Source organism: Prosopis cineraria, unplaced genomic scaffold, assembly GCF_029017545.1.
Source record: "Prosopis cineraria cultivar Desert tree isolate PC_DT_omini unplaced genomic scaffold, ASM2901754v1 PC8, whole genome shotgun sequence".
NCBI classification, from domain to species: Eukaryota; Viridiplantae; Streptophyta; class Magnoliopsida; order Fabales; family Fabaceae; genus Prosopis; species Prosopis cineraria.
In genome coordinates, this window is record NW_026555339.1 from 3,259,021 (window position 1) to 3,273,019 (window position 13,999).

General features: G+C 35.0%; 1 protein-coding gene across 3 annotated transcripts; it reads right to left on the reverse strand.

Moving 5' to 3' along the window:
* Positions 1–433: 433 nt before the first annotated feature.
* LOC129318040 (nardilysin-like) lies at positions 434–13,005 on the reverse strand. 3 transcript variants are annotated; one of them, XM_054962542.1, is made up of 19 exons: positions 12,445–13,005; positions 12,187–12,262; positions 11,156–11,202; positions 9,626–9,738; positions 8,948–9,021; positions 8,725–8,820; positions 8,511–8,630; positions 8,139–8,372; positions 7,225–7,373; positions 6,743–6,899; positions 5,654–5,806; positions 4,971–5,353; positions 4,233–4,382; positions 3,965–4,147; positions 3,647–3,850; positions 3,452–3,558; positions 2,790–2,943; positions 2,436–2,557; positions 434–1,071 (listed from the first exon to the last, which is right to left on the reverse strand). In XM_054962542.1, exons 1-19 carry the CDS (start codon positions 12,811–12,813, stop codon positions 828–830), a joined length of 3,135 nt encoding a protein of 1,044 aa, XP_054818517.1. In that variant the 5' UTR covers positions 12,814–13,005; the 3' UTR covers positions 434–827. The 3 variants fall into 3 exon arrangements, with proteins under 3 accessions (XP_054818517.1, XP_054818518.1, XP_054818519.1); XM_054962543.1 differs by having other exon boundaries at positions 9,626–9,730; positions 12,445–12,509; XM_054962544.1 differs by lacking the exons at positions 11,156–11,202; positions 12,187–12,262; positions 12,445–13,005 and adding an exon at positions 10,533–10,555 and having other exon boundaries at positions 9,626–9,730.
* Between the last annotated feature and the right edge of the window lie 994 nt (positions 13,006–13,999).

Genomic DNA, 13,999 nt, shown 5'->3' on the forward strand with positions numbered 1-13,999 from the left:
GCCATAGTAATGCATACATTCCTCACCAGTCACCGCTCATTGAATGGTGAATCAACTCAATTATATATAAATATATAGATAAACTAAATATAAGAATCATATAATTAACAGCACTTAACATAAATTTAGTGGACGGGTTACTCTGTTAGTCATAGCCAAGTTCTTGTGTATGGGAAAACAATCTTCAGCAAAGTTGATGTAATCACGTTGAATACCCCAATTGAATTCAATAATAATCAAATATTAGATAATTGTATAAAAAATTAAATTTACATATTTGAATCTTTAAAAATATAACTTCAATAGAAAAACTCACAGAGATAACGACACTACAGAAATATTTTTTCCCCCTTAAGAAGAGCAAGCATCCTGAGCAATTTAATTGCTATCAAAAGCGCAGGTCAACTGTCAATTACAAAGAACTGGTCCAAAATGAAAAAAACAATCAATTACAAAGAACATTCATTTCAAAGCGCATTTAGCTAAATACTGCAACAACTTATTGATAAAATAGCAATAACAATGGCATCAAAACCTATAATACACATTCAAATGTTAAAAAGCTAACAAGAAAAAAAATGGGGAAACAACATTGGCCGTGAAATGAAATCGCACCGTTTACAGTGCAGCCCATTTATGTATAAATTAGATTTGAGTATAAAAAAGGTAATTTGGCATCATTGACATGAGACTTGAGAGATTCTTCATCCGTTTGAACCTTTCAGTTCATCTCCGGGAAACTAGCAAGTCTTCCTCAGAAGAAATGAAGGCCCTCCATGTGATTTCAGAAGCCACACCACGCTTCGAATACAAGGAATATTCAGCTTTTAACAGACACTAGGATAGAACTTGGATGACATCTTGAAGGCTTCTGGGTCTCCAATGACCTGTACATTTTTGGGAATTGCTTCAGCATCTTTCAGGTTTGTGTTGCAACCCCATACACGAACAACGAGTCTCCGACAATTGGGTGATGACCGCTTAAGATACGTCTCATACCAGTCGATGACGTCTTTCTTGCTTATGCTTCTCAGTTCTTCCGCTTCCTTCTTCGACATGTCAAAGATGTACCTAAAAATTAATAATGCTTTCTGGTCAGATAAATACTCATTGCAGCAACAAATTGGGAGAACAACTCTTTTCACCGTGATGCTAATCTAGTGCCATCAACCATTCAATTTGAAAAATATTATTCATAGAGATCAACCCCGCTGAAGCAGAAGAAGAATAAGGGATTAAGGGTAAAACGATATAAACTCTTTTTCGGTCCTGAAAAAAGCCAAATTACTCCAAAACAAGAACTAAGAGCAAAAACCAACCAAAACAAAAAGACACATCCTTGCCAATCTCTAAAGATCAGACAAAAACCGTGAGCCGAGTAACAAACAGAAGCACACAGCATGCAAAAAAAAAAAAGCATTACATTCATAAAGCTAATATTGGTCGCCCTCCCTTAACCTCTCGAGGATGGATTCTCCGAAGTTAAGAGTGTGTGGATTTCATTAAGTTTTCCATTTTGAGAGAGAGAGAGAGAGAGAGATGATTTTATGTTTTATAAAAAATAATAAAATACATAAAATACCAAAAAAGGAAATCTTCATGAATCTCAACTTCAGAGGATTTGTTTCCTAACCTCTAACATGAGTCAGAATAATTGATTCTATCAAGGGAGAATGACAATTAGGCTCCAGGAGAAACAATTAATTTAAGTCCCAACCAATTTCAAAGTGTCAATAAAGTCCCTTAGTCCTTTAGTGCTCTAAAAATTTATAAGTTTAACTCTCAATTTTACAATTTCATTATAATAAATTTGTAACTTGTTTTTCAAATTTCAACAAAGTTAAAAAATAGGCAATATTTATTAAGCTTTTTATTTTTTAACATTAAAGATAAACATTCTTTTCTGTTAAAATTTAGGAAACAAATTGTAAATACATCGTAACAAAGTTGCAAAATTAAGAATCGAACTTGCAAATCCCTAAAGCTATTAGGCTTAATATTTTTCAACATTATAGATGAACATTTGTGTTTTCTGTTAAAAGTTGGCAAATAAATTGTAAATGCATCAAAATAAAGTTACAAATTTGGGAGCCAAACTTAAAATTCTGGAGCTATTAAACTTAATATTTTATCGTTGAAAGACCAAGGAACTTTGTCGGCAATTTGAAATTGGTTGGGACTGGACTTGAATTAATTGAGGCTTAACTGTCATTCTCCCTTCTAACAATCACCAAAGATGACAAAGGTCAACAATAAAAAATCTAGCGTTTGACCAATGTGAAAATAAATGGCTGCTAAGTGCTAACTATAGCACTCAATCAAATAAAACAGTCTGGCCCAAAGGGAAAAAAATAACGATAATAAAAAAAAATGATGCTAAAATAACTTAAGTCTGACTTCTAAACCACCCAAAAATATATATATATATACAGTACCTTTTATCAACAATCTGATTCCAAAATCTATTGGTTTCATACGTAAGTGACGGATCTTTTTCCAGCAGCTTTGCCATTAACCCACTTTTGTAATGCTCAAAGGAATCACCATCAAGCCCTTCCTGCAATGCCCATTGTTATTTCCGAATCTGCTGATTACAAACTCCAAGCATTTTTTACACCCAAAAAAAAATCCCAGCATTTTATTGTTCAGCCCATATTTTTTGCCTTTATCCAAAATGGTAAGGCTTACAATAACTTTTTGAGCACACAAATTACTTCTCATCTTTGTCATTGTCCACAGGAAGCAATTAAACTTATAATGTGGAAGAGGCAGGGACTAGGAACACTTGCCAACAATTGTTCCAGGCCATCAATGAAGCTGTCAATTCTCCCTTGCAAGTGAATTGGGTTGTACTCAGATGACTGAACGCAGAAACAAAATCCAAAAACACGGTGTGTTAATCGCGGGCTACATTCAACAACATAACCAAGCTGCTCCTTTGTCCTGGATCCAAAAATACATTGATTTTCAGCCCCCCAGACTGATAAACAAGAATATGGGAGGGAAATAAAAGAAATAAGAAAATTGCAACCTCAACTTCAAACAACTTGTTTACAGCAGCTTGATATTATAGAATTTGAAACTGTAATTTCAGTAATGGTAAGTTTTAAGCATTATAAGGGCTCCTATAACATGAGGCTGATTTGAGCTACATGCAACGAAACAAGTTTGCCAGAATGCCAGAGCCAAATAAAAGTTTCAATTCAAAGCAGATGACACATTCGCATCAACAACAGCAGTCCAAGTGCATCTTGGCTTTTGTTTGTAATGATGAAGCAGATATAGAGAAATTTTCTCATGCAACAATCAATTTTTTTTTAAAGGCATATTTATGGATTCCAACTGCAACGCTGATTAGACAAGGCAAAAAGAGAATACATCCTCATGAACAAAACCCCCGCTAGAATACATGGCAAAATACGAGATACTTATAGCAGCATCAGATTATCACCTTAGTTGATTGAAAAGTGGTTCTTCTACTATTTCATCAAAAAGATCACTTAAAGCTTTCAATTTAGTTGATCCCATCCCAAGATCTTGATCAATCTGAAAGTAAAGCTGCATAGATAACCAAACCAAAGTAAGCATAGGAAATTATGGATGGAAAAGGTGGAATACCAGAAAAAATCAGGTCTGCTGAAATTACCTCAACCACAGAGTTTTTTTCCAATTTGTTCTCCACACTAACATCTCTAACAAGGTTCGCACTTGACGGGAGGCAAATAACATGCTCAGCATGCCTCAATTCACTAGGGAGTGGATGTACAGGAAAATTCAACTTAAATATATTTGATAGGCTAATGGCCTCTTCTTCAGACAGGTTTCCATGGCAAAGACCTTCAATGTAAAGCTGTGCAAAGTACAGTCAAAAGACATAAAGACATTAATGTAGGAATGCTGTATAGTCGGAAGACAACTGTTGGTACGAAGAATATACTGAAACAATGTTCACCAAGTCATTTACCTGGGAACGAAGCTCGGGAATATATGCCTTCAGATCATCAATAAACAAATTATCTAGATCATGCAGTTTCTCATCAACATCATAGAAGTTCTTGCATAAAACTTGTAATCTCAAATATGATGAATGGTTTAAAGGCTTCATGTTCATGTTCTTTAAAGTTCTCTTCATGTCTTCTTTTATAACCTGTCCAAATAAGCATTGTTTCATGAGAATAAAAAAGGGAGTAATAACATAACTTGAAAGAGAATCAAAGAAACATGCCACATACCTTGAATCGATCATCAGTCGGTACAAAAGATCTAGCTACAGACAATAGCTTAGATAAGAGAACTGGAAGCTTATCATTGAAACCATACACCTTGAGCTCAAGCTTGTCGCCAACAAAAGAGACAGAAGTTTCTAACTTGGCAATGCTTGCCTGCAAGCACAAGCAGAGGCTCTTACAGAATGATATCTAAAAAGAGTTCCATGTGATTGGTTGTATCATTCAAACACAATGCTGATGACAAAGATCTCCCCAAATAAATTAAAAAAAAAAAACAAGATGAGACCAAAATCTAATTGCAGTCATTGGCTCTTCAGCAAAATGGGAAAAAAGTACTTTGCAAAAGACTTGAGTTCCAAAAGACCGCACATAATCATTTGTGTCACTCTCTATAAAATATGCTGAATGGTGAAATCTATGATTCATATTGGGCAGATCAATGGTCGTCCATTTACCCTGCACATGGAGTGGCATAGAAACAAATGGAAATGGATGCTAGGATGGCACAGAAAGCTTTTAAATGACAAACCCATAAATTCAAGCAATCTATAAATACCAATTTGCGTCCAGAATATCTATGATGCAACCAATACTTTAAATATATAAGCAATGGACAAGTGGTAATACTACCCAAACAAAATCTACTATGAGAAAATTAATGCTTGATTTAGCAGCACTTCAATGAGCAACACAAAAATCAACACATGATCAGTTCTATGGCTAACAAGATAGGTGATTAACCTGATATATAATTTCATTCAGCTCATCTTTAAGAAGACGAATAAACAATTCAGATAATACGCAGCTCCTTGCGTTATCATATCCACCCTTCAAGTTAATGCGAAAATATGTATTCGCTCGAGGAACTTTGAAAGTACAATCCAGCTTGTACCAGAATTTCACCAAAGGCTCATCAACTATACATCTAGGATATGTTGAATTTACAAAGTCATCACTGCACTGGTCACCAGCACGAATGGAGAAATCACTTGGAATAAACTCATTCTTCGATGGAAGATGCAATGCAGCATCAGTTTCTGGAGGATCCTTCCATAACTCCATCAAATTTTGTGCAATATCTTTCTCAGTAAAATGTGAACCAAACCAAGGTTCAATTTGGATATCTGAAAAGAAAGGAAAAATTGAGTAATTTAACCATTATCAAGAAAATTCAACTTCTGCCTTTATTTTTACTAAACACAATGATTACAATTATCAATTTTCATGAGAACAATGGAAATTTGAACATACTGTAGCAACCAATAGAGAAAAGCACCAAAAATTTGCAATTAGAATATCATTATTGGATTGTTAAAGTTCAGAGATAACTGCCCAGGTCTTCACACTAAATTCAATGATATAGACAAGGAAAAACAAGAAATATGGCCTACATACAATTAGATGAGCGAAAAAATAAAATGTACCTTCTGACTTGGGGAAGGACTTTGTTATAACATCTACCCTCATGTTTTCTGGGGTGAAGAAACCAAGAACATGTTTTATCAGCTGCTCATCCCAAGTTTTGTACACATAGTCACCATAAATGACATGCTCTGGTGGATAGAAGTGTAAATTTTCTGTATAATATAGTAACAATATAAGAATAACATGAGTAATAATTATATATAATAAGCATCTAATAAAGAGGGCTTGGATTCTATCCTGTGCAAGGATAGTCCTTTGCAGAAAGAGAAGGCTCATTACTCATACTAGCACCTTGCATTGTCTCTCTCCACATAGGACCATCTTGGCCCAAGAAAAAAAAATCCAACCCTTAACAAGGGACCAGTAGAGTAGTAGACTTCTCTATATAACGCATAATCAAGCAGTTGGGTTGCGAAAGCACAACAAACTGATCTTCTGTTTTTCATTCAAATCACTAAATTGACCTTTTAGTATATATTTTTCTCTTGATCAGGTCCTATTCATCATCAAATATTCTTGACTACTTAATCACTTCAATTAAATGCATATGTTCAAATAGCCCAGAAAATATATCAAGCTCAATGTCTCCCTATCTAGTTTATATCAGGGAATAGCAGCACCCTCACCTGGCACCATTCCTGGATCTAGCAGCAGACGGGCCTGAATTCAGACCAGGCCAGACAAACGTTTGAATTTGTGTACATAAAACAAGAAATTCAATTAAAATATCCAGGTATTTTATTTTCTCTTTCTTGCTTCAAGGCCCGTAAATAGACGGAGCCAGTGCTGTGAATATATAGGATACAAGAATATACATGTTAATCCTCTTCTTATTCTTTAACATTCGATGGCCACATTGCAACATCTTCATGTAAGGGAGCATGATCACGATAAAGAAAAAACAACTAACAGATGGGAAATACGATGGAGTAAAGCATTGCCCTCTCCTATTTATTTCTCTAGACCTAACATGTCAGAACAACATCAACCCTACTGTCCTTGATAACAATAACATCAATAATAATAAAAATCATGAAATGATGCTGGGGGGAGGAGAAGCATGGCAAGATAAAAGAACTGATCAAAACCTGCAAGCTCAGCAGCATAATCATCTTGAGGTTGCTCTTCCGCAAATCTAAATTCCATGTTTCCAATATTTTGAAGTTCCTTAAATATCCATTCTTGGGGAGAAATTTGACGCAACAGCTTAAGGTATTGATAGACAAAACCAATGATATCAAAAATCTGGGAAGGAGAAAAAATACAACTTTGGTAAGAAAGTAATGATGAAAGCACATATTTGTCAAAATATTGCTCCCACAAAAAAAAAAAGTTTAAAAAAATCAATACTGCCTTCGACTAAGCTCATATTTCTATGAATTAAAGGGGATGATTGTTAATTTACCAAATTTCGCAAAGTGAATTGAAGTTGAAACTGACACTGACCTCACATGATGATGAACTATATACCGTGAGTCTTCACAAACAAATAAAATATATGTACACACATAACTAATCCAAGGTCACTGGTCTACCTGAAGCACCTAAACATGTTGGTTAAAAAAATTACCTTTTCCATACCAGAGTCAGTGAGATGCATGGACATGACAAAAATGTAGGTTATAGATGAGCGGTGCATTCCTTCATCACTAACACCAGCAGACAGAGAAGTAGCCCATCCTCTAGATTTGAAAAAGGAAAGCAAGCTTCCTCTCCCCTCTGAAGAATTATGTTCTTGTTTAATGAAAGTCATGACAGAAAGTTCAACCATATATAGAAAAATACTGGCACGGTTTGAACCACAGGGACTATATTTTTTTTTATTAAACCACAGGGACTACATTTAATAAATGGGAGAATTGTTGAATAATAATTTATGTATAAGTAAATCAACTATATCAATACTGCTACTAACCTATTATGCTGGCAACTTCACATTCAAATGGTTAGCTATGAAGCAAAATAACCAAAAAATATGAGAAAACTCTACCACAGAAAAATAACATTTCAGACTTAATGTTTTAGATCAAGCCTTTAAGTCAGGATTGAATAATCAACAATAATAATTAGAGAAGTAATCCATTTTAAACCAATCTATAGGATATATAATTTAGATTCACAGAAAATTTAATTTATCCAGTAGAAAAATTCCAAGAACATACATCAGTAGAAATTATAAAATAAAAATCAGCTCCATTTGGCAAATAGTAGAGGCATTTGCTTCATAGGAAATCTATTGATTGCCTTTGAATTCCACAAGAGGGTGTAAGATTGCCAACAAGGTAAAACGGTTTTCCTGTCAAACAAAAAGAAATTACATCCATCTAACCACAACAAAAGTTTTGTGCACTCACACGTGCCACAAATACAGACATTGGACTAAAGTATAGTTTAGTATACAAGGACATACATTATAACAGATAGATGCAGATACTGGCTCTTTACCTCCTAGTTCTAGAATTCATGCATAATGAGGTATCTTACCATGTCCAAGGAGATGAGCTAAATAATCTTCTGGTTTCTTTAAATACTCTTGATGTAGACAAGGCAAAGTCCATGACAACTCAAGGATGTGAACATCTTTAACAGCTTCTAGCCAATAAATTTTACCAGCTTTCCAAACAGGACCTTCCACTTTGAATTCTGGCTTTGCTCGGTGACCTTTTTTCACAGCACCAAACAATTCCACAACCCATCTCTCAAGCACATCCAGAGATTCTGGCATGTACAATATCATCATGATTAAATCACCATATAGTAGTTTTTTAAGAAACAGTTCGAACTGCAGGCTACATTTCGTTTTCCATAGTAATACGCCAAAAAGCTCATATTAAGAATTATGAAATAGAACTTCACCTCCACCAATTACAGCAAGCTTCATTAGTCCACCATGATAATAATCCATATATAATTTCAGTATTTGTTCCTGCAAATTGATACCATTTTCCATAGCATCAACCAGACTCTTCTTGTTCCCTTCAAGTATACGCCAAAAAAAACAGTGTGAGAATGTCATTTCAAATAATTATGAAAACTTCATGACCAACAAAGAAATAACTTCTAAACTCACCCCAAAAGAATCTGTTAAAAGTGTGATCAGGTGCAGAAGTGTAGCATTGAACTTGTTGAAGTCGGCAAGCATCACTTTGGAGAACCTGGTTGAATTCTATGTTGAATTTCACACACCATTATGGTATACAATAACCAACCAAAAAATATTGCTTCATTAGCAACCTAACAAAAATTGAAGCCATTTCTACAATGAAGAGTGGGACAGCATAAAGTGTGAGTACCTGAATCTACCGCAAGTACTTCTCGTTCCATAGCCTCCATTTTTACTAGAGGTGAAATAAAGAACTGGGAAAATCTGAAAAGGCAATAGACCAAAAAAATAAAACCTTTAAATCTGAAAACAATAATTTAGCTTTATTAAACAAGCTGCATCCAGTGCATCAAAAGAACAGAATTGCACAGCAATCTTAAGATAAGCAACATAAAGACAGGATAAATATAGTTTAGGCCCAACATAACCAATAACTAAAATAGATTATTACATAAATATTAGCCAGACGATTTATTAAAACACTATTTTCCAGAAAAGATAAAATACAGTAAAGATATCATAGATCAAGGGTGTGGAAGTCTCATGTTTCATATATTCTTATATTGTTCAAGCTTTTATAGCACAAATAGCATGTTATCTTACAAAATCAAAAGAAAAAAAATTAAAAGTGTGTTATTTATTTCTGGCAAAATGCAGTGACAAAATTTCCGGGTATAAACTGAACATCGAATCATTGCATTTGACAGGAATCACGATGGTGGCAGCCAACAATTACAAAATGCATTGCCAATTTGGAAGGTGTAAATAGAAAAATAAAATATCTGGCTATCTGCAAACTGTAACGCATGAAACACCACATAATCGACAGTAATTCTGCTATCAATGCTGCATGCATAGCAAGATATACCTTTCCAAGGCACCCTTGAGATACTCTGGCTTCACTTCAAAGTGGTAACAGGTATGCTCAGTCTCTGTGTATGCATTAGATGAGCCCCCATGCTTGGACAAATAACTATCATACTAACAATGAAAAGAGTCAAACAACTAGGCCAATCCACCTTAAGGCATGCTTCTACCAAAAATGTCCAGAGTAAGTTTAACTAGATGATAATTAATGACGTGATTAAACTCATGCATAAAAAAAAATCATCTGATAATTGATATTCATCAAACCTTAATTAATATAAACATTTTACAGGAGGGAAAATGACATGAGCAGTTGCAATATGACGATTACTTAATATTTTCTGGGTAAGAGAATCCCTTATAATACAAATTAATTGTAATGCAAAGAGCAAAATATCCAATAATTAATTATTTTTCTAATAAAAAATATATTAATTATTTATTTCAGGAGTAAAATTGCCACTAGATTTCAAGTCCTGGGACTTCAGAAAGACCCTCCAGCAGCAATGTGGCATGCAGAGAAAGAAAATAGGAAGTAACGTGTAATGTATTAATTATTTATTTTAAAACAAAATAGGAAGTAACATGTAATATATCATATTTTATAAATGATATATCTATCTATAGCATAAACAAAATACTTATAATAAAACAACCAATGAGCAAACAAAACTACTAAGCTATAAGTCTCACAATAGTAAAACAACACATAAATCACAATTCAAAACACATCCTACACTAGAGACAAGAAACAAGACTTCAGTCACAGCTGTCATGGAATTTTAAATGTGGTTAAAGGTTTAAATTGACAGTCAAGCTAGATGGGATGGAAGTTTTAACACAGAACACTGTTCTGCACTCCCATGCTTTCTTTTTTTAAAGTAATAAAAATTACTAATATTTCATACCAGGCCATGAATGACCCAACCCAACTTCAAGACCCAGAAGATAGCGCACCATCAGAATTCCTGATTTCCAACTAAATTTGCACTATTCCAGCATCAATTCTTCTCATTTTCGATCCTCCAGCAATCCATATTGACTGAAGGACAAATCAACTTGAATTACACAATTCATGTTGCAAATCATGCAATTTCAATTAGACAGCTTGCAAAAGTAAAATAATACTTGTCCTGGAATCTACAATACATTCTTCCATCAAAGTCTTCATATTTACTGAAGACATTCTTTACTGAGAACAGAAACAATTCCCAAATTTGACTCCAGGCATATCACAAAAGAGAGACAATAAGGGATTATGCACGCAGTGATCTATCTAAAAGTATCATTACTCAAGAATATGAATACCATGCCCTTGAGATCAATTTCTATCTTTCCTAAGCCACCCTTCTAACCAATAACATTACACTCCAGAAAATTTTCATTTTTAACAGATCTCACATAGGATTTCATCATGGGATTTACTACAGGCATGATCAGTCTTCTTGCTAGATTACAAATCACAAAGACACAACAATGTCTAAACTACTGCAAGGAGAGTATTTCAAATATATGACATAACCAAACAGACCTCATTTTCATCTGGAAATTCATCACTCCCCATGAAGAGCATGTGTTCTGCAAAACAAGTGAAGGCAATTCATTTGTATAGGCAATAAATAGCAAGATAATGGAAGGGAAAGAAAAGTTCATCTAGAATGGACAATCTTGGCACACATGAAAGAGAATGGGACCTAATTTAATAATTTACTCTGTTCCTGAAGCATACAAGGAACAATTGGAAAGGTACAAAACCATAATGACGTGACAAGCGTTGCCACAAAGACCGTAACAAAAACAGCATCCTCCACCCTCCAAAGAACGATGTTTGCATAGGAAAACTGACAACTGATATAAGCAGATGGAGAGAATTAAGGGTATGTTTGGAAGTTTAGGAAGGGAAGGGAAGGGAAGGGAAGGAATCTAAAGGGAAAAAAGGTAGAAGAAAGGAAGAGAAAACAACGGTGAAATGAAAACTTCCTCACCTTGTTTGACAAAAGTTTCTCCTCTAATGCCTGCCCAAATGAAGGAACTTAGAGTAATGAAGGAGGATACACTTTGGAGGATTTTGGTATTTATAAATCACTCATTCTCCTCCACTCTTCATAACATACTCCCAAACAAGGAAGGTGAAATATTTCTTTCTTCCTCCTCCCCTCCCCTCCCTCCCCTCCCCTCCCCTCCCCTCCCCTCCATTCTCCCCGTCCAGACATATACTAATGGACAGCAAGATAAAGTTGACTAATTGTACCAATTTATACAAGTCCTTCCCTTCCTTTCCCCTCATAAAACATCACAGCCAAGATTATGCAATCAACTGAGATAAAATCATGAAATACTTTCATTGGACATATCCTGCATAACTACATAGCCTTCGCCACCTAAAACGCTAAAAAGGGGAGAAAAGCCTGGAATCCTTCAGGAGGCATAACCTTTTAATACTTAACTAAGTTGAAACAATAAAATATACAGATAACACCAGAAGCAGCAGCAGCAATAATAATAATAATAGGAACACTTTAAATATTATAGATTTTGCTTGTGTGAGATAAATAACCAGACCTAAAAAATGTGCTAGTCCCTGAGCCTCAAATGGATCAGAGAAGCTGCCCATGCCTACACACATTGCTGCTGCGGCCTGCACAGGAAACATGCGAATTTATGATGAAATCATACCAAATGCACCCAACAATTTCTTTTTTTTTTTACTCAACTTCATGCCATCACATTTCCCGGTATTCTCAAATCCCATCACCGTAATTTATCTCCTAGAATTCGCTACCAACAAATAAAACGACAAGCAATCAGGCAGTAAGCAACCTTTTTAGTCTGGGGAGCAGCTTTGTTCCCTTTTCGTCCTGCTTCATGGTGTGCACCTTCCCCATCCACGTCCTCAAAATCATCCTCGTCCCCTTCTTCACTCCCATCCCCATCCCCATCCCCATCCCCATCCCCATCTCCATCTTCATCCCCTTCTTCTTCACTTCCATCTTTTTCATCTTCATCGTCCTCGTTTTCTTCGTCGTCGCCAAGGACAGCTTTGGGAGGGCCTTCGGGGTAAATCTCGGGATCATGAACTAGCAAAGCACGAAGGCCATTTTCGAGCTCCAGAAGTCTGTACAAACGCCTATCGTTGGGAGACTTGATTACGATATCGTCGGACGAGAAAATGGGGCCTCCCATTCCCATTGGAAATTTACTTCCTTAGTGGAATGAAAAGGAAGAGAAGACAGAGTAAAGCGTACAGAAGCAGCAAAGCACCCGCCTCCACTTCTGGTTTCGGGCGGCTACTACTGCGATGGACTCGTTGGACTTTCGTGGTTTTCTTCAGAAACAAGGGCAGCCGGGCGGGGCTCCTGAAGCAAGGCGCCGCGGCATTAGCGATTAATTAGCCAAATATCAATAGAAAATAAAAATATCGCTTCTTGTACCCCTAAAAAAAAGATATCTCTTCTATTTCAATTTTCAACCAGAGTTATCAGCTACTGTTGTTGATATTAATGATAATAATTAATACTGAATTAAATAATTAATAAATTTAAAAAAGTAATGTCATTCAACCAGGACTCTGCAAAAGTTTTTCAATCCTGTCTGGCCTAGTCTAACTCAAGATAATCTCAGTCTTATTCAATCCGTATAGACACTGGTCCTTCAAGACCGAAAAGACTAAAAAAACTAGACTATTTTTTTAGGTTGGACTGGACAAGAGACTAGACATCCGGACCACTTGGTCCAATCCAGTCCTATTAATTTTTTTATTGTTATTATAATTAATTTATTTTTGATAAATGTTTGAAAGGTAATTGATGCTAAGGAGATAATTGTATGAATATTTGTTGAGTTTGTTTCCAAATAATTGTTGTAATATAATATTGTTGAATTTTGTTGAATGCTGTATTTGTTAAAATTATAAATTTAAATCATTTGGACTATAACAGAAATATTTTTGTCTTATTATTAAAAATTATTATGGATTTATTACTATTATAAGTGTTTTTACCATCTTAATTGAGTTTATTAGGTTGAAATGAATTATTGCCTCTCATAGAATAAAAAGGAAAAAATAAAAGCTAATTGAGTATTGGACTGACAAGACCAGACTCTCAATCCTATAAACTAAGTCCGATTTTGTTAATTTTCGGATTATCACTCGACAAGATCAGACTACGGGTCACTTAACTCAATTCTTTTTATGAAAGAGATCGAACTTCAGGTTAGGGTAAAGTCCAATGTCGTTTTGTCTTTTATACAGCCCCACATTCAACATAATGCTAGAGCCCACGTCTTCTCATATTAAAAGGTAATTGCTAGCTTAGTTGTACTTTTTCTAAATTTGCTAACTTGATCTTAAATTCTATGAATTATATTAACATTA

Bases quoted from the DNA above. Each gene is read 5' to 3' on its own strand.
- LOC129318040 (XM_054962542.1), bottom strand. From the start codon at position 12,813: ATGGGAATGGGAGGCCCCATTTTCTCGTCCGACGATATCGTAATCAAG. The intron at 12,263-12,444 runs GTTGCTTACTGC...TTTCCTGTGCAG, and splicing joins CTGCTCCCCAGACTAAAAAG to GCCGCAGCAGCAATGTGTGT. The intron at 5,807-6,742 runs GTTTTGATCAGT...TATATTATACAG, and splicing joins TTATGCTGCTGAGCTTGCAG to AAAATTTACACTTCTATCCA.